The sequence below is a fragment of the Mucor velutinosus genome (genome assembly GCF_035048745.1).
Source record: "Mucor velutinosus strain NIH1002 chromosome Unknown tig00000268, whole genome shotgun sequence".
Taxonomy (NCBI): domain Eukaryota; kingdom Fungi; phylum Mucoromycota; class Mucoromycetes; order Mucorales; family Mucoraceae; genus Mucor; species Mucor velutinosus.
Window position 1 is genome coordinate 149214 of NW_027041917.1, and position 22222 is coordinate 171435.

Consider the following 22222-nt stretch of genomic DNA (forward strand, 5'->3'; position numbering starts at 1 on the left):
ATATTTGGTTTGAATTCAGTCACATGTGGTTGGGATTAGTCTATATTAAAGCAGTGCTTGAAGTCCATCCATGATCACAAATAACGCGAATGCTTATTCAGACTCTCTGGTAGAGAATCTACCAGAAATATTTTTGTAGTGGGAAATTCCCCCTTTATTTAAATTGCTTGTTGAATTCACGACCAATCAGCATGCGTCTAATCTCGCTTGTTCCAGCACCAATTTCGTATAATTTAGCATCACGCAAGATTCTACCCGTGGGGTATTCATTGGTATAGCCGTTACCACCGAGGCATTGGATAGCATCAAGGGCTACTTCGGTTGCACGCTCAGCAGAATACAATATTGCGCCTGCACAATCCTTGTTACTAATGTTGCCTCGATCGCATGCTTTACCGACGGCGTACACATAGGCACGAGATGCGTTCATTTTAGTATACATATCAGCAAGTTTGCCTTGCATCAATTGGAATTCGCCAATAGGGACGCCAAATTGCTTGCGTTCATGGACGTAAGGAACAGTGACATCCAATGCGGCTTGCATCAAACTAAACAAGAAAAGAGCATGTTAAACAGCAAGCTCAAACATCTACATCCAATGTTCAAACGCTTACCCCAAGGGACCACCAGAAAGCACCAAACGCTCAAGATCTAAACCACTCATCAAAACATAGACACCCTTATTGACTTCACCCAACACATTCTCGACTAGAAGGGGGGGGGGAATAGGATAAATATTTGCAAACTATAAACAGCCATCATAAATACATACCAGGTACCTCGCAATCCTCGAAAATGAGCTCACAGGTATTGGATCCACGCATACCCAGTTTGTCAAACTTGGGTCCTCTGGAGAAGCCCTTGAAATCCTACGCAGATTACGATCGAATCAGTAAACAAGCATTTTGCTTCTATTATATTGACATACCTTTTCGATCAAGAATGCAGTAATGCCCTTGGGTCCAGCTTCAGGTTCCGTCTTTGCATACACCACCAATACATCCGCATCAGGGCCATTGGTAATCCAAAACTTGTTACCGTTCAACACATAATGATCTCCCTTCTTATCAGCACGCAATTTCATGCTCACCACGTCAGAGCCAGCACCAGGTTCAGACATGGCCAACGCACCCACATGTTCACCAGAAATCAACTTGGGCAAGTACTTTTCCTTTTGTGCCTTGTTACCGTTACGAGTGATCTGGTTGACACAGAGATTGGAGTGAGCACCATAACTGAGAGCGACAGAACCACTGGCTCGAGAGATTTCTTCCATCACAAGTGTGTGCTCGAAATAACCCAATCCGAGGCCACCGTATTCTTGGGGAGCAGTAATACCCAAAAGACCCATCTCACCAAATTTGCGCCACATGTCCATGGGAAACTCGTTTTCCTTGTCAATGGCAGCAGCACGAGGACTGAGCTCAACATTGACCCAGTTGTGCACAGCTTCACGGAGCTCTTCTTGTTGAGGAGACAGACCAGCAACGGCGGAATTGTAGGTGGAGAAGGAAGCTGATCTCAAAGGCAAAAGTCTATTGACAGAGGATTTCTATTTCCCAGCTGTATTAGTGTCTGATTTGATAGTAGTATAAACATGAACCTACACGAAGCACGCTTTTGGAGATTCTGGACAACATGATATCTATCAAAAATATATAAAGGGGAGGGGGGAGGTGAAAGAAAGAGAAAAAAAATGCCCGTGAGAAACTGATGGTTGATATTTATATGAGTAGGCTTTGTTCCCACGGCATTCACTTCACTAATAGAAGTCTGAGTGCTAAAACTACACTGTAGCTCTTTGGTTGACGTTTCCATGGAGATAATGAGGATGACAGACACTTTCTAGCCATTCGATCAAGAGCATGTTATACAGTATACACAGGATAAATTTTATTACAATTCCCAAATCTTGACTACAGAACTCAACCACGTCGTAGTGGTCCAGATGGGCAGTGATTTTTGCACAACGCCCATGATACCTACACCACCAATGGATCTCTCTTCTCCTCTAGCAGCAAATCCCTCCTTTTCTAAAGCAGTAAACTCAAATTGCATCTTCCATTCACCACGGGCAGCTTGTTCACGATCCGCCTCAGGTACTCTGATAGACAGATCCAACGTCCAACCATCGTTGCCAAAACCACTGACATGACGCACAACATAATGAGAGGGTATCTTGAGAGGTTCCTCGTCTTGGATGCTCCAGTCGACCACAAGACCGTCAAATGCAATGACTGTCCATGTGTAAGTGGGTGATAGGCACAACAGAGAGAATGAACGGACGCCGGTATCAGCGTCATAGGAATCGTTGTAGATCTTGACTTCAGGGAAGGGGCCGTTCAGCGAATCAAACAGAGATGCAGAAGACAGCTCTTGTGTAGCATGTTGGCGAATGTAGGGCTCGACATTGAAACGATAGCCACCTAAAAAGGCACTGAAAGGATAGATGGAGTCCCAGTCATTCATGTTGCTGGCACCTGCACGCACCTCGGGAGTTACTTGCAACTCGTGCTCTAATGAATCAATGACAGTCTGGATATAAGGTCCATGGTCTGCTTGAGCAACACCCACTGTGATTTCCCCCGATGTCAGATTCTTGAGCTGTTGAATAAACAAACGCTTGGGATGAAGCTCATCATAAGGGAAAGCCCAGCCTCCATATTGACCTCCACTTATGTAAACAGCTGCTAACACTGCTGTTTGACCCAACAACAATAGCACAATGACCTTCTTCATGACCTTGTTTCCAAAGCGATGAATGTGTGCCACACTAGGCAAAGACACCATGTAAACGATCATACCATAAATCACGGCAACAATCAAATCCACAGGGGTATCCACACCCATGCGGCCTGTCAAAGGCACAAATATATCCACCAAGGCATAAGCATAGTCAGCGTACAACAAGCTTAGCACAAATCCACTGACAATGTAGGCCAAGGTACCGACTTGAGGCAAGTAGATCTTGGAGGCAGCAGGACGCAACACGAATTCGTTCAAGATGCAGACGACAAACAAGATGGAGCAGAATAGCCAAAAGACATACGAGCTAGCGACACCGGTCTGTGTGGTAACAGCGGTACCTACAGCAAAGCAGAGCATCAATGAGTTGAAGGTACCATACTCCATGTCAAAGTGCTCAGGTCCAGGCAGCAAGGTAAACAGATATTGGACACCGTAGGAGCCCACAAGACCCATAGGACTAAAGATCAACGCACCATACCACTCATTCTTGAACCAAGCCATATGACGGTTGAATACGGGTGAAATGATCAACAAGGCGACAGAGATGGGCAACACCATGGAGCTGACCATACTCAAAAACACTGACACAGTGGACTTGGCATACGAGATACAAATGTTGCTGACAGATCGATAAGGAGAAGAGCGATGCGTCTTGGTCACAATGAAAGCGAAATAAGCAGCAGCCAAGACAACAGTAGCCATTTGGATCCTATAAGCAGTTGCCCATGAATACACGACAAAGAACAAGCCTTGCACATCGAAAAACACCACTTCACTGGAAGGCTGGATACCAGTCAGTGTTGCATTCTGAGCCAGATAATTGACAATCGCCAAGGTATTAGCGCCCAAATGTTGAATAGCACCAGGCTGCAACTGCTCCGCAATATCCAAATGGGTGTGATACAGGTACGAGTTTTTGTAAATGGCCATATCAATGCCAGTGAGGTTGCCGTACTGCACAAATTGTCTGAAATCAGTGTCGGATAGAATAAGGCCTGTGCGGAACACATCGTTGGCCATCACCGTGCCGTGAGGATAAGGTGCTTGTTTGTAGGCTTCTACCATTTCACGAGAGTTGGCTTGGAACAGGATTTCACGGCCTGAAGTGCCACAAGCATCAATGTTGACTACAGAGCGGATGCTATCATCATGCATGTTGAGTATACATATATACATATATATATATATAGTATGTGCCCAAATAAACACTTACGAGTCCTTGATATCGTGCATAGTAATAAAAGCATGAGAAGCATCTTGCAATGACTCTTCAGCGCCATTGAACACTACGTATACGACAAAATCCATGAATACCTCCATTTCTGCTTATAGACTCATACTCACAAAATACGATTGAGTTCTTATATCCTTCCCAGTTACGTCTACTCAATACACGAATGATATCCATCATCACAGCGACACCTGAGCCATCATCTGTTGCACCGGGAGAACCCAATGTAGTATCAAAATGGGCATTTAGAAGCACAGCGTTATCTTCACAAGCCCTGTTGCTGGGATCATGAGGGTCAATTGGGCAAGACAAACGAACAATGATGTTTGTCACATTGGTGTATGCCTTTAAAACCACTATTCATGTCAAAACATTAGCCTCTCTCTCTCTCTCTTTCTCCTTGTCTCCACACCCTCATATATAACTCGAACTCACTCTTATCCATGATATCAAAACGATGCGAACTGGTGCCCTGCTGTACCCAAATATCAAACTTGGGAGATCCAATGATGCCCTGAGACTCCTTTTTGTATTGTGTAATGGCATGCTCAATATAATCATAGGATTGTTTCTCTTCCAATGTACCCACAATTCCTAGAGCAAATAGTGTCAATGACAACATGCGCGTAGCATTATAGCGGGTATACTCACTATAGCCAATGGTATCACTGAGATGAGAGATGATATTCATTGCATTATGTTCAGAGAAATCGGAAACACCATCCGTATTGAAACCATGATGATTAGCGGGTAATGGTACCTTGTAATGGAAATGGAATGCAAGTGCAATACCGCACAGTGAACTCAGAATCACTGCAAACCAAGAGCCAAGTATCTTGGAAGACGTTCTTTCTTGTGCCCCTTCGCCAGGTCTTTGTTTGGGTTTTAGACCTGCCATGTAACGAGAGAGAGAGTAAGTGATGAGAAAAGAAAAAAGAAAGAAGAAACACTGGGCGTCTTACAGGGCGAAATTTAGCTGGACACACACACACACACACACACACAAAGCAGTGCACACAGAGCTAAACTTTCTCTGAAAACAACTCCTTTTGCCATTTAAACTTTTCTTGTCTCCACTTGAACTCTAAATGGCAGCTTCATGAGCTTGGCATCTTGGGTCAAAACGACTTTAATTGAGCAGCGGATCGATATTAAACATTATTGCAATAGTACTACGTAAATATCAACATTGTTTTGCTATCCAGCAATCCCTGCTTTCCTTTGAGAAAGAATTAGTGGTACAGTGCGAGATATTACAAAAAGGATATGCTTCGGCTTGCCTCAAAATGATTCGATCTTTACAATCAACATTTGATCTGCTGTTTACGCGATCAAAATGGGACCCAAACAAAATGGTATCAGGTATCACCATTGCCCATATCCCTAAATACTGCCATCTTTGTTATATCTGCATGATGCTAACTGATCAAATTTAGTCTTTATTCAGCAAATAAGGATCTGCCATCTTGTATATGTTATGTATATAGGAAAAAGAAATAGGAAATAGATATAGAGAGAGAAAGTGCATTTGGCATATATATATATATGTAATAGAAATATTAGGTTGCAATGGATCACAGGTCTTCTCTTTACACAGCTTTTGCGGCTTTATTGGCACAACGTCGCTTTGCCACAGTGTAATCTTGCAATGTAGTCTGTGTCTTTGATAATTGTCGCTTGAGTGATGCACACTTGGAATTGGATGATTTGATGGTAACTTTTGTAGCTCGTTTGTGTGTTGATGTGGTTGACTTGTTCTCCTTCTCTTCCTCCTCCTCTTCTTCTTCAGCAAGGTCTTTGGCAATTCGTTTCAATTTGGAGGCGGTTTGTGTCATCAATTTCTCGTCCAACAGCTTCTTGTTTGTGAGTTCAACCCATTCATCCGAATCACCCAGTACTTCGTAGTCAAAGACCTTTTCCCATTCCTTGGTAGGCGATGTTCGGTTGACAAAAACAACGCAACCCCCAGGCTTTGAGTGAATGATGCGTGCAGCCTGTTTGATAAACTTCTTGAGAGCAGGGATTTTGAGCGAGGTGCCCATCACAATCATGAGATCTGGCTTCTTTTTCAAATCGTTGACTTGCAGCTGACCGATAGATTCACCCTGCGGATGCTCTTCATTATACAACACAATCGCTGGACGCAGTGTACCCATGGCTAATTGACGTTTTCCAAGACGGGTTCTTTCTGCATCCATATCTTCACATTGAGGACAGGTAGGTGCATCGCCTGCACGGAATTGAGATTCGTAGTCGTCTGTAAAGTCATAAGTGGCGCTACACAGGGTACAGCGTACTTGCTTCATGGTGCCGTGTAATTGAATAGCAGGAATATTCAAATTCTCTTCCAAAAAATCAATGTTTTGTGTATAGCATCGTAACAATTGTCCTTTGTTGGTCATGGATTGAATGAATTCGTGTGTGGCTGTAGGGTTGGCGCTGGTGATGAGAGAGCGAAGTTCAGCCATGAAGGTGTAGAAGCACTTGATGGTCTTTTCGTTACGGAACAAAGTCGCGTCAAACAATTCTTTGCCGCGTAGAACGGTGCCTGGATGTCGTTGCTTTACAATGTTGTATAATCCGTCTGCTGAACGAAAGTCCTATCGCAAAAATCCTATGAATATCTTGTGCTCTGTATGAGGAGGACATACATACAGGAATACCACTGCTACAAGAAATGCCTGCTCCAGTCACAACGAGAGCACGCTTACTCTTTGCAATGAAGGAGGCGAGATCAGTAATAAAAGGATCTGTCACTTCTGTTGGCTCAGAAATGGCAATCTTCACTTTCATTCTAGACGTTGGTATAAAAGGAGCGTACGAAAGAGAGAGAGAGAGAGAGAGAGAGAGAGAGAGAGAGCGACACAGATACTATATAAATGAATAAAAATTTTCTTCCTTTTCTGTTCATTTGTGTTGCCGCTTTGCAATGTTACAAGATTTCCAGGTCAGGATTTGTGTGTACATTACATTAAATGGTGGGGGGGGGAGGTTGGACAGGGCAAAATGTAGCAAATCAGCCAGCGTGAAATTTAATATAAACTATGCGATTAATCTACAAGCAATGATGTGTTGAAAGGCCATTCAAGGCCAAGGGAACAGCAGGTCTCATGAGAGGCACTGGCAATATCACAAATATTGCCAAAGGTCCACCAAGGTTTATTAAAATTACTTGGTAAATATTCAAGAAAGTCAGTAAAGGTACATTTGTTGAGTGAAAATATAGCTAATAATCAGCTGAAGCTGAAACACAAACGCAGAATTCGACATTGACGAACTACGAGATGGCTATAACATGTTTAGTCATCTAATACTTTAGCTAAAGTCGAACATATATCGCCTAGGCCTTTGCTGTTAGCATCGCTGTCAACTCCCGTTGGTTGCATACGCCACTACTATCATAATCATTATGTATACTAGAAAACTTGAACACAAAAGCGTCGTCGAAGCTAATCAGAGATTAAAAGCCCTTCTCCCAAGAACATAACGCATCTAATTCGAGTGATTTCTTACCTGCTATTTGGCTGTGGATTGAGCGATTTGTGGTTTCAAGGCAACATTCGGTAACATGGACCTTGAGAGGGCTTTGCTGTAATGAAGCAAACGTGCGAAACCATAGTAATCAAGCAGTAAATTTGGTTTCTCATTTTCATTATTGATAAGCTTATCAACAACATAACGCATCAAAAGTTGCTTTACCAAAGTCAATATGTCTCCTATTCGAATTAGAAATTGCGTAGATTGAAGAACTGCCCTTCTAGAAGAGTACAGCAACCAGAGATGTGATTCATGTCGTATAAATAAAAGCTATACGGCAAAAACATAGCCAAATTTGACAGTTTTCAAGCCTTCATATCTTGACATATAGACCTTCCTGAGCCGCCGGAATGGCGCCAAACAATTGTACTCAAGTAGCAGTAACTTCTTGACACCTTTGCTCAACTTTTTGAGGACCCAAAAAATATGGTCAAAAATTGACCAAAAAAAGCATGAGCGGTACCTCATGCTTTTTGACAAAAATCAAACGATCGCGTTTTACACCTTGAAAATGAAGACTTTTACTATGGTATATATTCATTCAAAATGTTTCTCTCGACTCAAAGCAACCTCTAAAACCACTTTTGTGAGGCTTTCATATGCAAAATTTCAACATTTTGGCCAAAAACCTTATTTCATATTTTCTGTAATTGCTCAATAAGTTCAATCAAAACATCTATTTTATTTAGGATTGTTGGAAGCGCCTTGAAAAGTACTCTTAGAATGTATTAGGAAGCATCGTATGATCATCACAATTTGTATAGTCGAACATCACAAAATAGATTAAAGAAGTCGGCAAAAACCATGATTTGGCCAATCTTGAGAAGAAAAAAACAAACTGAGTTTGAATGAGTGCTGGCGCTGCCACGGGCTAACCCAAATGCTTTTCTGATGGTAATAATGATGATTGCGATGCTAATTAAATGGATATCTTGTAATTGGAAAGTACAGTTGATTAGCCCGAATGCTTTTTTTTCTTGGAAGCTTTCCCTATAATGGTGTCTTTTGCAATGATACTCTCTGAAAAAAAGTCGCTATAGAATGAGTTGCCGTTGAGAAATGTGCGATTCTTGAAATTTGTAGATTTAGAGTAGGGCTGTTGAATGGCCCTTGTTTTATTCAAATACGATGCGTCTTTTCCGAGATACGATAAAAAATACGTCTTGCAAAATCTTTGATTTTTGGCCAAAATTTGCCCATGGTAGCAAGGCAAAAATTTGGATACCAATTTTTTTTTGCAGGTACAAATCTGTAAATTCCTCATGATACAATTATACCAAAGCTATGATTCAGAGCTCATTCGATAGGATTTTGTTTGCTATACACATTGAAAAGTACTGAAAACAGTGTTTTGATGACAGAAATCTCATAATCTGTCAAAAACCGCCAAAAAACCACAAGATCTCTCCTATCAATAATTAGTCTAATAACTTGGGCCAATGCACTTGAAACTGGTATCATTATTAGATTCTTCGTTAAATTTTACCCTGAATTTAATTTAGCTGGAAGCAGTGTCATCACCACAATCGCATGGTATTGAGGCTGAAAGGTTTTAGGCATCCATGGATTCTTATTTTCAGCAGTATGAAGGCTGGGCTATGGATATTTTGAAATATTGTCTTTTTAGTGTGAGGCGTAATTGGAGCTACCTTTGCTAAATGTAACTTCTTAATTACAAGTGACAGATCGATAGGTAAGGTGTTGGCAAACCTAGTAGAAAAAGCTGCTAGCTTCTATCTTGATTTGTTGCTCTGTTATAGCATGTTGAGTCCAAAACTCTGGTGCTTAGTTTTCACTATATTTGTACCAGTGTCGGCTTTCAGCCTCGTCTAAAGTAACTCGTAGGAGGTTAATTTGATTTTAATAGGGTGGTCTCTGTATTAATTTTTAATATGATACCGTATCGGTCCCGTAACCTTTAAAAATGAGACACACGCTGATTCCCTCTTTTGAAGAAACAGCCAAATGAGCAAGCATACACATCTTTTCAAAAGGATCTATGGACGATTACGACACATTAAATACATTGTACGAATTGTACGAGATAACAAAGTGTTTATATGGACAGAGAAAGGTATATGGTATTTTACATTTAGGCGGATAAGGGAATACGATGTGGATTAGGTAATAAATCTAGAATGGGCCTTAACAAAGCGGGTTGACCAAACATTTGTACAAACAACAATCCGATAGCAACTGTAAAAATAGAACAAAATCAATGCATGTTCATAATATTAGATGATGAATGACTTACGCGTCAAAACAGGTAACCAGAACAGATACAGTCGACGATCACTCTTTTGGCGAACAAGGCCCAACCCATCTGATTCCATGCTGGGTGTGTGCTTGCTATCTGCGCTGTTGTTGTTGCTGTTGCTGCCAAGCTGGGATGTATCGGTACTCGTGTTACTCAAAGAGTGGAATCTATGCATCATGTGGCTCTTTACATTGCTATTCCTTCTGGAAAGTGGCTTTCGCTTTATATGGTTGGAGGTGGTAGTATACAAATCGAGTAAATCAATGATATCTTCTGCTGCTGCGCATGATTTCTTCAGCCACGCACTATCTACACTGCTTGGATTTGCACCCGCATGTAACAAAATTCGGATCATTTCCATTGATTTCATTTGACACGCAAATTGAAGGGCTGTCATCTCGTTCCTATCTTGCGCGTTCAATAGTTCTTGTTTATCTTTGGTGGGACGATGTGCGTAAGCGTGAATAATGGCTCTAACGAGTTCTTCATTGCCGAGTATGACGGAAAGATGGAGCAATGTTTGTCCGCTGGCATTGACGAGTGAAAGGTCAGGTTGATCTGCACTCTGAATAGCCTCGAGTACTGATAATTGCTGCTGCTGCTGTTGTTGCTGTTGTTGTTGTTGTTGCTGTTGTTGTTGTTGTTGTTGTTGTTGTTGTTGCTGTGGCTGTTGTGATGGCTCACCACCTTGAACAATTCGCATTGCAACATGCTTGGCATCATGTAGTTTTCCCGTCATTTTTAGTCCAACCACTTGAAGAGCCAGTTCTAGCAAAGCTTGATCACTCGCATCATAGTACGTGAATATGGCTACATCTTGGCCCTCCAGCACCAACGGATGCTCTTTGAACGAGACGACCACAGGACCTATGTGAGCAGCAGGAGGCAGTATGCAAACAATGGTATTGGGATTCCAGTAGACAGTGGTAGCAACATGCTCACCAAACAAGCAGGTAAGGCCTCGGTAGAACCCGGAACCCAATAAGGTCACTTCAACGCCACCATAGGTTGGGCCTTGAGCAGGCACCAGTCTTTCCAGTTGAGGCACTACAACGACAGGCCTGAAATCATCCAAGATGGATGTCAGGGCAGGATCATCAGTAGAGGCATAGCCAGATATAGTTCTACGACGACGGTTGAATGGCCAAGCTTCTTCAGTAGATGTCACAGTGTCTTCTTCCGGCGAGTATTGCTGTTGAGGTGTTGGTATGTCCATTGGCACATTGAATGAAAGAGGAGCAGGAGGAGGAGGGAAAAAGTCGGAATAGATGTTGCTGCTACTGCTGCTATTGCTATTTGTCATGGCACTTATTCCTGAATTAATAAACTCGAGGCTCGTAGGTGTGGTAGATTCCGTGTTATCGTCAAGTATATCGGTCGTTGGTGGAATAAGGTCAATGGAAATCGAGTTTTTGCGAGATGGAGCGGGCGTATCAGGGCGAGAAATAGTAAACTGATCGTCTTCCTGTCTTGTTCTCTTAAGGCTTGTCTTTTGTTTTGAGCTTTTATGGTCATCTGTTATCATGATAGGTGGAGAGATACCGTTTGCAATGATGTCTCCCCTGTTGTTCTTCATTGAGAAGCATATCCTGATTTAAAACAAATTAGTCATGATGAATGACTTTCACATTTATCCGCTAGTTTTACCTAAATCCAACCTTCTCGTTATGGTGGCGACAATAACAAGTGATGCGAGTAGGCAAGATGGCATCTCCAGAAGAAAAGTTAATCATTGGACTACAATTGAATAGCAGGATACGATCTCTCTCTGATTCAATGTCTTCGGGCAAGATGTCTCCCTTGTGCTTGCCATCTTTTGTTCTTTCCGCTCTTTTTCTCTATTAGAAACAAGCAATTAGTAAACAATATTAAAAATACACGCATATTAATAAACTCACTTCACGTCGCACACAGCCAACACACATCCGAATCGGTTGATCTGTGCTACTGGCACAAACTACTTGAGCTTCCAAACACAACACCTTGGATTCGTCTGATACCATGGTTGCTACGGAGCCATCCATTGATTTCTGCTGTTGCTGCTGCTGGTTCTTGCGCAATCTGGATCTTGCCAACATGGAATCACTCAAGCGGATATACGACCAGTCTTGTACCTTTTTTTCATTTCCTGTCATTAGTTGGATACAAAGCTTGATTTGAGTCTCCACACGAGATTTTGCTCCAGTGTTTGGTACCCCGAGTATTCGAATTTGTAGACGATTATTACTACTGTAACCAGGTGAGTTACTACATGTTTGTCATTCTCGCTTGGTAATTTTACCTCTGCGTACAAGGAGATGGGGTATTGCCACTATGAGTTACACTAAGACGAAAACAAATGTGTTTTAGCATGCTGATAATCATGACAACAAAAAATTCATGTTACATTTCGTGGTTAGGATATGATAAATAGTTGAGAAAGTCATCTGGTGCAGATGTCGATGTAGGTACAGCGGCTGCATTTTCTGCCTAAAAGAATACATTTTTAAGGGGTAAATTTCAAATCTTTTAACCTCTGTGTGATCTAAATTAGACTTTACACTCATTGCTATGTCTTCATAATGAGAATTTGGTGGAGAGCTGGAATCTGCTGTAGATGAGGAATCGAGATTTGGAGAGTATGGCGAATACAATGATTCGAATCCGGGATTCAAATCTTGAAACAAAGGTAGGAAACTGACTTGAGGGTCAAGCAGATTCTCCAAATCTGCCTGGCTAAGTTTTCTTGTCGATGAGTATTGCGCCATTGTTTTTGTATCAGTAGTCATTGTATGTGCAAACAAGAGAGAGAGAGAGGAGGGAGACAAAATATAAGAGAGAGAGAGAGAGAGAGAGAGAGAGAGAGAGAGAAAGCCAGACAGCAAACGAAGCGTAGAGAGATTGAATTGTTGTGTTTATAAATTAAACGGGTCACGGATTACTAGTTGCTGGTTGCTGTAAAGAATGTAAGATGAGTTTACTTTATAGTAAGTTTTCCCGCTTTTTACTGCTTTACAATGTATGCAAGATGATTACAAGATAAAAAGAGGGTTGCTTAACTATTTTTTCTTCTTTATATAATGTTAAACCATATCAAGTGTGGGAAACTAGACTTGTATGGTCTCTATAAGATAAAGCCCATTTTGTCAAAATAGACATTCCTATTATTTGTTGGTCTGTTCGCGCAATGTTGTACCAAGTTCTAGTGCTTTGGTGCAAGGAAAGAAAAGCCGCTTTGATTAGCTGATTGCAAACATGTTTCAATCAACAATGCTCGTTTGTTTGTATTGAGTACGTACTATTGACATCTTTTGTTGATTTTGCTCGGCTGATTTGGTGTAGAAACTCAAACTGTAAACACCAGCATTTGCCAAATGTTGTGTATGTGTGATAAAAGTTGGGTGTTGAAATTTAACCTATTTTCACATGCAAATGTCAAATTAAAACTGAAAAAAAGTATATAAACCCATCCTCTTACTGGTAACATGGAACTTTTTCCTCTTTTTTCCTTCTTTTCCTCTTGCCTTACCTCTTTTTTTTTACTCTTTAGCTTTACCACATCAACATTTTTTCAAGGTGTGGGAGAAATGTGAAGGCGCCCTTCGCTGTTTCAATCATGTCATGTTCAACAGCAGTAATAACATCTAGATCTCGCCCCTGTCTAGATTGATACACGTATCAGATAAGCAAAAATGAGCTATAATCATCTAATTGAACGAGACAAAGTTGCATACAAATGATCAACAAATAGTCTAGTTTCAAGAAACTATAACTTAAGCAAAAAGTCAAATATCTCGAGATGCTCGAAAATCTTTAATGTGACACATGCCTTATCTCTTCTCATCAACTCGTTCGTTCATAACCACTCTTGCTTGATATAGTGATTTGAAGATCGGGGATTTTCAGGTTGTGCTTACAACAGATAAAAATGCAGAATGATATACCACTAGAATATTCAGATCACTAAAGCAACATCCGGGAATTTGAATTTTATCACACTTTGGGTAGCTGTGAAGCATGTATAGATTACGTAATACACTGTAAATCATATAAAGTGGCTATCATTTGGTGTAAAATCTCCCTCTTTAGAGCCGAACAAGGACATATAGTGTCATTCAGTTTCTCTCAAAAGAGTTTTGTCTTGGCCAGTTAGCTTTTGTACTTTTGTTCTATGTTATTCAGCTCCAGTGCAAGCGTAGTTACTCCCTCTTGACGGCTCGAGTTCGTTAATTGTGTTTGCAAATTGTCAAACTTCAGCTATAATTTTCCAAGCACAGATTCCTCAATATTGATCTGTGAAGACAAAGAATAATACTCCATGTCGAGATGTATACGGCCTATGCTTCCACAAGATGCAATGATGGCTAGCGTACTCTATTTATTGGACCGTGCTTGGAATTCTTCGTGGGATAGCTGTACAATGGTTCTGAACAAAAAGGCATTTAGGTCAGCCAGTGGCAAGCCGCTGCCAAAATTAATTTAACCTCAACAGATTTTTTTCTGTTCAAGATTGGACAGATTTTGTTTTTTTTTCGACTTCTTTGTTTTATTTTGTGATATTCGACTATATAAATTGTGATGACCACCCTACGCTTCCTAATATATTCTTAAAGTACTTTTCAAGACGCTTCCAATGGTGCTAACTGTAATGAATGTTTTGAATGAAATTACTGAGCAATTTAGTAAATTTTGCGATGAGGTTTTTGGCGAAAATAGCCATATTTTGCATATGGAAGCCTCATAAAAGTGGTTTCAGAGGTTGCTTTGGCTCAAGAGAAACATTTTGGTATGATACATACCATAGTAAAAGTCTTTATTTTCAAAGTGAAAAGCGCGATCGTTTGATTTTCGTAAAAAACCATGAGGTGCCCCTCATGCTTTTTGGTCGATTTTTGGCCATTTTTTTTGGGTCCCAAAAAGTTGAGCAAAGGTGTCCGAAAGGAAATACGGGATGAGATCAATTGTTTGGTACTATTCTGGAGGTCTAAAACGGCTTCAAACACGAGAAAACGCGGCTCAGGTTCCCTATTTTTGCATTCCATTGAGTGGCAAGAGTCAATGTAAGTATGCTGTCTGCTTATACACGGCTTGCTTGCATTGATACAGACGTAGAGCATCATAGTAGAGTCTGTTTACAGCTACATTTCATACACGGAGGACTTCCGCATAATAATGCATTCTCCAACACAATGCATTTTGATAAGTCATTGGGGTCGAGCACTATGATGGTTCTGATTCATACAAACATTTGCCGACTATCTAGAGTTGCATGATTCATGATCCCATGCAGTGCTCATTGAAAACAATTGATAATATATTCGACATCTTGGCGAAAGTCGATGCCGCATTGCGTAAATTTTACGTTGACAAAGCATTTCATTGATCAAATGTAACACGTGATGGAAATTCTCAATAATAGGGGCTGTTGCCGAGCAACGTATTATCTATCCTTATACTTGTGTAGGTTGAATGAATGGATGGATCTGTACATACACAACCAATGAGTATTTGAATTACTAACACGCACAATATCTCGGATCTGTAAGGAAGGACACTGTCTGATGTGCAAATTGAATAATTTTACAATTTCTATTGGTAATTAGAAACTATTTACATATTACACTTCTAGCATTTGGCTGTTTTGTTTGCTTGGATTGGATCCAAATGCCATCAATGCAACAAAATAACGCTTTAATTTAGAAGAGTGAAATTTAGAGCGACTGTGATGGCTTCTTTATCCATAGCTGTCTCTTGATCTAACTCAAATATTGCTTGAATTGCTTGCGTCTTGAGCCACGCCTTCGAAAACACCATATTTGTCAAGGTTCAGCTGCTTAAAATCGGCATTGCACGGTGGATTTTGGTGCTTGATTTTATGAGTGATTCACACCAAACAATATACAGGGAATGCTTATCTGCTTGAGCAACGATCTGACCGTCCTATGGTCTTTCAATCACAACTTTGTTCCACCTTTTGTTTGCACATATGAAGAAGTTACCCAATTTTTATACAATGCTGCGTAGAAAATGACCAGGACTTGCTAAAGAAACAACTTCTAGATGCGGATATATTGAGTCAGTTTAATTCTCTGTAAGAGCCTTAAATCTCTCGCTAATTATTACACCGTACGTTTGCATAAAAATGATGCATCATTGGTATGCACAAACAGCATGATTCAGGGACGGTAGCAAATGAGCCAATCCAAGGACAAGAAATGTCAGTTTAGCGAGGCAAATGAATAATTTATGCAGCATAGAGAAGATGCAGTGCTGTGATCAATTGGCTATTTGTTTCTTCAACTTGCGGTCTACTGTTGCATCTACTTCAGATTGTGAAAACACTTCAAATTGTGTGTTCTCTATCAAATCCGAGAAAAAAAGCCTTATTACTTGTTTATCATGTACTACCCACTATCGGGGCTCAGCCCAGTACACAAATGTTTATAGCACACACACGATAGCCTTTTTGGTTCATTTTTTTTCTTTATCTCTTTCTCTCTCTCTTCTTGCTCAAACAAGATGGCACCTACACCACTTGATGTTAAGTTAGAGATTGTACTGGATGACAAGCAATTGAAATACTTCCCTGGGGATATAATTGAAGGCAAGGTCTTTCTCACTGCCAACCAAAATTACAGTCTTCGCAACTTTCGCTTAGCTTGGACAGGCCGCATTCAGGTCCAACCCATTCAATCCAACAAAGATGTTCGCATCTACTTTGACGAATGCTGGAAACTCGGACCGAAACTTACGAAATCGCCCTCAAAGACACCTAAAGGATCCAGCAATGTACCATTTTATTTCACAGATCTGGTGTTGGTGCATCAAGATGGTCAAGAGCCCAAAGTGGAATTACAAAAGAACAAGACCTTGGGCTTAACTTTCAAGGTAAACGTGCCCAACGACAGACCGTTGCCCAGTTGTACAGAAAGCGGCATCTCACCAAACAAAATTATCTACCTGTTGGAAGCCTTTATCGATGATCAGAAACAGCAACAAAGTAATGCAAAAGAGAAACCGGTGTTTTTTGCACAGAAAACGGTGCCTGTATTTGAAGCAATTTATACCCGGACTCCGGAAATGACCACCCCACAAAGAGCAGAGCAAGTGTTTATGGTATCACTGTTTGCAGAGGAAAAGGAGTTTACATCAGCCATGAGGGTCACTTTACCCTGTCGTGGATCTCAGCCTGGTATTGCTATACCTGTATCCATCTCTATTTGGAACAATATGGAATTCACAAGAAGGCAGGGTATATCCATATCTCTATTTCGTGTAAATCATGTATTGGCAAACGGAAGGTAGGCTTAGCATTGTGTGTTCAAATGGGTACAAGGAGCTCAATGTAAGATATGCATGATATATAGGGCTTATACTTCTCAAGGAGAAAAAGTGCATCGAGTAGTGACAGATTTGAACATTACTTCAGATAATAGCTCACACAACAACCAAAAAGTGCAGACAGTGCGAGTGGGATTACCTATTCCCAGAGGCACAATGCCAAGTATCTCGTTAGAACAGAGTCAATTATTGTCAGTATCGTATTTTATTCGAGTGCAAGTGTTTGCTCAAGAGGGCGTATATACAACATCAGAAGGTACAAAATCACAATTCATGACAGTGGATCTACCCTTTGTAGTTGGTACATTGGCTTCACCCGACAATAATGCTTCTTCGCCTACAATGACGAACAATAATGCTTCCTCACCCACACTCACAAACAGATCCGTATCACCAGCTACTTCTCCCATGTCATCGCCTCGATCCACTTATACATCACTATCGAGTATATTTTCATCACCACCACCACCACCACAACAACAACAACAACAACAACAACAGCAGCAGCAAAGTGTATCACCACAATTACAACCTCAATCACTACAACAACAATCGTTCGATGCAGGATTGGCCAATGAAAATGCAACGGAAGGATCGGATACAGCTTCTATATCAACCTCTTCAAATCAACTTGAGACAAGCAATTCGATTAGTCGAAAAAGCAAGATTATGGGAAACATGTTTAGAAAATCCTCAACTGGCAGTAGTGTTTCAACTGCATCAAGCGAAGAAAAGAAGAAGAAGAAGGGTGTCTTTTCCACGTTGCGACTCTATAGCAGTAAGAGGAATTCCAACCAAAACAGTGAACCAGGTGAAACGGAGAATGTGGGTTCTCAAAAGGAAGATGAACAGCAGCAAGTATCCCCTGCTGTGATCATGACACCCAAACACAACGAACCAGAACCATCGCAACAACAACAAGGGGGTATATTTGATATTTTTGCTGGTGATGATTTGGATGACGAAGATGATATACCTAGAAACTACAGTAAAATAGAACAAGAGAAGAAGTCTACGCAAGATCATGACGATAGCACTACAGTGATATCCAGTAGATCAACACCACCACCTTTACTTTCCCGTCAAATACAGGAGACCGCCACTACATATCCACCAGCACCAGCAGCAAGTCAAGGTCGATTCCAAATGTTTCCAGATGATGATGATTCTGATGATGAAGAAGAGGAACAAACGGAATCAGCAATTCAGGAACAAACACCAGTTGCTATGGCAACGAGTAATATGGATCAAGAAATTAATTCAACAGCCGACAATTTGGAAAATTTGACATTCGATGCTAGATCAAATCAACAAGCACCACCACAGCGATCCAATGTTTTTAGAATGTTTGACGATGATGATTCTGACGATGACGAAGAGGAAATAGTAAATCAATTGACTGTATCACAGGAAAGAGTAGCTGTATTGATTGACGAAAGAGTGAAGCCACATCACCAAGATAGCAGCAATGACAAGCCCAATACCTACAACTATTACTACAAACCAAACACAATGACAGATTCCAGCGAAGATGATCACGATGAGAATGATCTTTTGGCTGCATTAGCGAGAAGGGAAAAGCCTATATAAAAACATAATTCCATATAACATGATTATTAAAATAGAAAACATCACCTTATGTTTTGTTTCATTTGATTGGGCCTTTGGAAAAGGTGGTAAAGTATTACACCGAGTTAAAACTTGTGCGCATTTATCAAGTGACGTGGGAGAGGCGAGGAGAGCCAACCAGTCAGCCAGCCAGATTATATCTTGCCACTCTTTTTAAACTTTTGAAACTTGTCCCGTTTTAATCAATTCCATAAAACGGCTTCAAGCGAAAAACGATCATCCAAAAAAAAACATGAACCCACCTCAAGATGCGCATAAATTTGTGCAAGCTCACGTTCAACACAATGCAAGACAACTACAATACATTCGATCATGCTTTGCAGCCATAGCAGGATCAGCAGCAGGTATCCTTGGCCTTACGAATCTGTCCGGGTTTCTATTTTACGCACTTAGTTGGACTATATTGTCAGTGTTGTTACTATCGCGTACATCTGGTGGCAGCAAATACTTTATGAATGGATATAAAGACATTGTGTTTAATGGAGCAGTTGGTGGGCTGCTGTCCTACGTGCTCTTCCATACATTGTTATATGGACTTGTTCACCTATACCAATAACGTAATTCCGAAATAAAATCACGCTTAAACAATTACTATGATGATACACATTCTAGAGCTTCGCCTTCTTCATGTGCTGGTATCTTATTGAAATCCCCCTGCTTACTGTTTTTTTTTGTTGAGGAACATTCTCTGAAATTTTTCTGTTTTCAGCTTTTCCCTTGTTTTGCCCTGTTACAAAAGATGAAACGGTTATAAATACTTGACATGTTTCCCTATTTCTCGCCTTCTTTTCTCTTTCGCTTTCATTCATCTCTTTTCTTTTTTGCTTTTTTCATTTGTTTTTAAATGCCAACTATTTCCATCAATTACAACCGAAGATGTTCAGACCCAAATTTATACAGCTTGAAATCGAGTTACACTCATGAAAACCACATCAACAACAATAAGATTTACCTGCCACCGATGATGGCTACAACCAATAAAACCTTTGTCGAAAAGCAGCATCAGTTTTCAGATACATCCTGTCAAGAGAGATCTATCATGATTGACAAACTTATTGACTGTGCAGCAGACATCATCGATTCCATTTGGACAAACAACCGCTCCACTAAGATCATGTCAACGGCACGCTTCATCCGAGAAATACTCAAGAGATCAAGAGCAACATATTCGATGCTGCAATTGGCGTTATTCTACATTTTCCGTATCAAAAAGATTATTTTTGAACGATTGCAACAACCTCTTACAAGTAACGAGCTGGTATGCTGTGGTAGACGCATGTTTCTAGCAGCCCTGATGGTCGCTTCCAAGTATTTGAATGACAAAAACTATCGCAACAAAACTTGGGCCAAGATTGCGAGTTTGAATGTTACTGAAATCAACGCTACAGAGATGGTTTTTTTGAAACTCATTGATTATCAATTGTATGTAAGCAAACCACTTTACGACAAGTGGGTTTCTCTATTACACGACCATATCCAGAAGAAGAGTTTTATTGCTATTGCAAAGCAAAAGCAGGATATGAATTACTATTACTCCGTGCTCAACACATCTCATCAACAACAACAACACCAGCTTCATCATCACCATATTTCTCCTTACCAGCATCTTTGTCCTCATCCTCATCATCCATATACCTCTCCTGCTTCTTCTTCTTCCTGCAGTAGCTCTCCCGACACATCGGCTACCTCTACGCCTCCTCCTCCTCCTCAACTTCACACTGTTCCCGCTCCTGCTGTGATGGAGATGCATCAGACCCCTCCGCTCGTGTTTGGTAGAAAAAGATCCTTGTCTATTAATCACTACCATGACAATGTGGATAACATCCGTAAGATCAAGCATTTGCGACACGCCTAACTTGTACATAACTGTATATAGTATACAAATATCAAAAATGATACCAATAAAAGAATAGAAATTATGCAAGCATTTAAACAGCTGATTTTTTTCTTCAGATAACTGAGATCATTTCTGATAATTTAGAGTTGTGGCAACGAGGTATATTCAAACTGATAGGTTTTGAATCCAGATCCAAGTCTATAGCTTACATCATAGCAAGTATATTCGTATTTCGTACATTATAACATCCGATTTGAGTGTGTTATTACAGATGTGATGATCCCAGAGTTTCATTCAACGGTGTGATAACTGGAGTGTATTTCGTTCATGCTGATTGGTGGAGTAAACTACCATCGATCAGTTTATGGAATAAAAGCTGTTTCTGTAACTTACACTCTCTTCTAGCCGCTAATGATTATTATTTTTTTGCGAACGAGTACCTATGCCTCAGGTGGCTCTCTAGGTTTGTTTCAGTTTAGTGAGAAGCAACCAACGCTGTGGCATCCTATGCTGCCGGCCGTCTGGTTTATTTGTTTGAAATACTGTAGGCTTCATCAAAAATCCTTTTGGTATAGACTTCTTATCACCCTCTACCACATGCAAAGCATTCAACACTGTAGATCTTTTGGCTCTTTTCATGTAATTACGGCTGTGCCAGCGGAAACAATCCATATATATAGGCAGGTTTTATACTCATATTGACTCTTGCCACTCTGGCATGCAAAAATAGGGAACCCGAGCCGCGTTTTTTCGTGTTTGAAGCAGTTTTAGACCCCCAGAATAGCACCAAACAATTGCTCTCATCCAGTATTTCCTTTCGGACACCTTTGCTCAACTTTTTAGGACCCAAAAAAACATGGCCAAAAATCGACCAAAAAGCATGAGGGGTACCTCATGGTTTTTTACGAAAATCAAATGATCGCGTTTTTAACCACTAAAACGAAGACTTTTACTACAGCTTATTTTAAGTCAAAATGCTTCTCTCGATCCAACGCAACCCCTGAAGCCTTGTTTGTGGGACCTCGAGATGTAAAATCTCGACATTTTTGCCAAAAATCTGATTTCATACTTTCTGATATTGCGCAGCAAGTTTAGTCAGAGCACCTCTATTAGTTGGCACCATTAGATGCGCCTTGAAAAGTACTCCAAAAAGCCATTAGAACGTATGGGATAATCATGACAGTTTCTATAGTCAAATATGGCAAAATAGATCAAACAAGTCGAAGCTGATCATAATCTGGCCAATATGAATCAAAAGGCAAGCGGGATTTAATTGGCTGCTGGCTGGCTGGCAAGCCCTATACCTTTCTTTTACGTAGGCAATCAACGTTTTGGATCTAATAAGGGAGCTATGATTTGAAGCGTACTAGAGCTTAGCTTTGAATGACCACTGACATTCGTCCGGGCGCCATTGCATCCACCTTGGTCCAACGTGTATTTGGGCAGCCCCTTGGTTTTGGGGAAGTCAAGCTTGGCGGCGACAACACCATTAACCATTCTCTTTGCTTGGGCTCGCTCAAGCTCGCCGTCTTGCCGGGCAACAGTGTCTTGAAGTATGGTCATTCTATTCTCACTTTTCAAGTCAATGGTAAGCAGGAAAACGTTACTACAGTGTTTCTAGATCTCCAGCGGTTTTGAGATTTTACTAATATGCAAATGTTGA

At 40.7% G+C, this 22222-nt stretch overlaps 7 protein-coding genes across 7 annotated transcripts; 3 read left to right on the forward strand and 4 right to left on the reverse strand.

Moving 5' to 3' along the window:
• Nucleotides 1–154: 154 nt before the first annotated feature.
• Nucleotides 155–1640, reverse strand: ATC70_003822 (uncharacterized protein; the record flags this gene model as incomplete). The annotated part of the gene is made up of 5 exons (XM_064823177.1): nucleotides 155–548; nucleotides 615–708; nucleotides 773–869; nucleotides 929–1552; nucleotides 1608–1640. 5 exons carry the CDS (start codon nucleotides 1638–1640, stop codon nucleotides 155–157), a joined length of 1242 nt encoding a protein of 413 aa, XP_064678489.1.
• A 256-nt stretch (nucleotides 1641–1896) lies between these two features.
• Nucleotides 1897–4877, reverse strand: ATC70_003823 (uncharacterized protein; the record flags this gene model as incomplete). Its single annotated transcript, XM_064823178.1, has 5 exons — nucleotides 1897–3889; nucleotides 3962–4034; nucleotides 4093–4335; nucleotides 4415–4573; nucleotides 4631–4877. 5 exons carry the CDS (start codon nucleotides 4875–4877, stop codon nucleotides 1897–1899), a joined length of 2715 nt encoding a protein of 904 aa, XP_064678490.1.
• Nucleotides 4878–5568: 691 nt separating this feature from the next.
• On the reverse strand, nucleotides 5569–6772 carry ATC70_003824 (uncharacterized protein; the record flags this gene model as incomplete). Its single annotated transcript, XM_064823179.1, has 2 exons — nucleotides 5569–6579; nucleotides 6635–6772. The coding sequence occupies 2 exons, from the start codon at nucleotides 6770–6772 to the stop codon at nucleotides 5569–5571; spliced, it is 1149 nt and encodes a 382-aa protein (XP_064678491.1).
• Nucleotides 6773–9608: 2836 nt separating this feature from the next.
• Nucleotides 9609–12520, reverse strand: CYT1_1 (cytochrome c1; the record flags this gene model as incomplete). The annotated part of the gene is made up of 7 exons (XM_064823180.1): nucleotides 9609–9712; nucleotides 9771–11362; nucleotides 11421–11611; nucleotides 11672–12002; nucleotides 12055–12096; nucleotides 12160–12242; nucleotides 12314–12520. The coding sequence occupies 7 exons, from the start codon at nucleotides 12518–12520 to the stop codon at nucleotides 9609–9611; spliced, it is 2550 nt and encodes an 849-aa protein (XP_064678492.1).
• Nucleotides 12521–16271: 3751 nt separating this feature from the next.
• On the forward strand, nucleotides 16272–18683 carry ATC70_003826 (uncharacterized protein; the record flags this gene model as incomplete). Its single annotated transcript, XM_064823181.1, has 2 exons — nucleotides 16272–17053; nucleotides 17120–18683. 2 exons carry the CDS (start codon nucleotides 16272–16274, stop codon nucleotides 18681–18683), a joined length of 2346 nt encoding a protein of 781 aa, XP_064678493.1.
• Nucleotides 18684–19683: 1000 nt separating this feature from the next.
• Nucleotides 19684–20577, forward strand: ATC70_003827 (uncharacterized protein; the record flags this gene model as incomplete). The annotated part of the gene is made up of 1 exon (XM_064823182.1): nucleotides 19684–20577. One exon carries the CDS (start codon nucleotides 19684–19686, stop codon nucleotides 20575–20577), a length of 894 nt encoding a protein of 297 aa, XP_064678494.1.
• A 1365-nt stretch (nucleotides 20578–21942) lies between these two features.
• Nucleotides 21943–22197, forward strand: ATC70_003828 (uncharacterized protein; the record flags this gene model as incomplete). The annotated part of the gene is made up of 1 exon (XM_064823183.1): nucleotides 21943–22197. One exon carries the CDS (start codon nucleotides 21943–21945, stop codon nucleotides 22195–22197), a length of 255 nt encoding a protein of 84 aa, XP_064678495.1.
• Nucleotides 22198–22222: the final 25 nt, after the last annotated feature.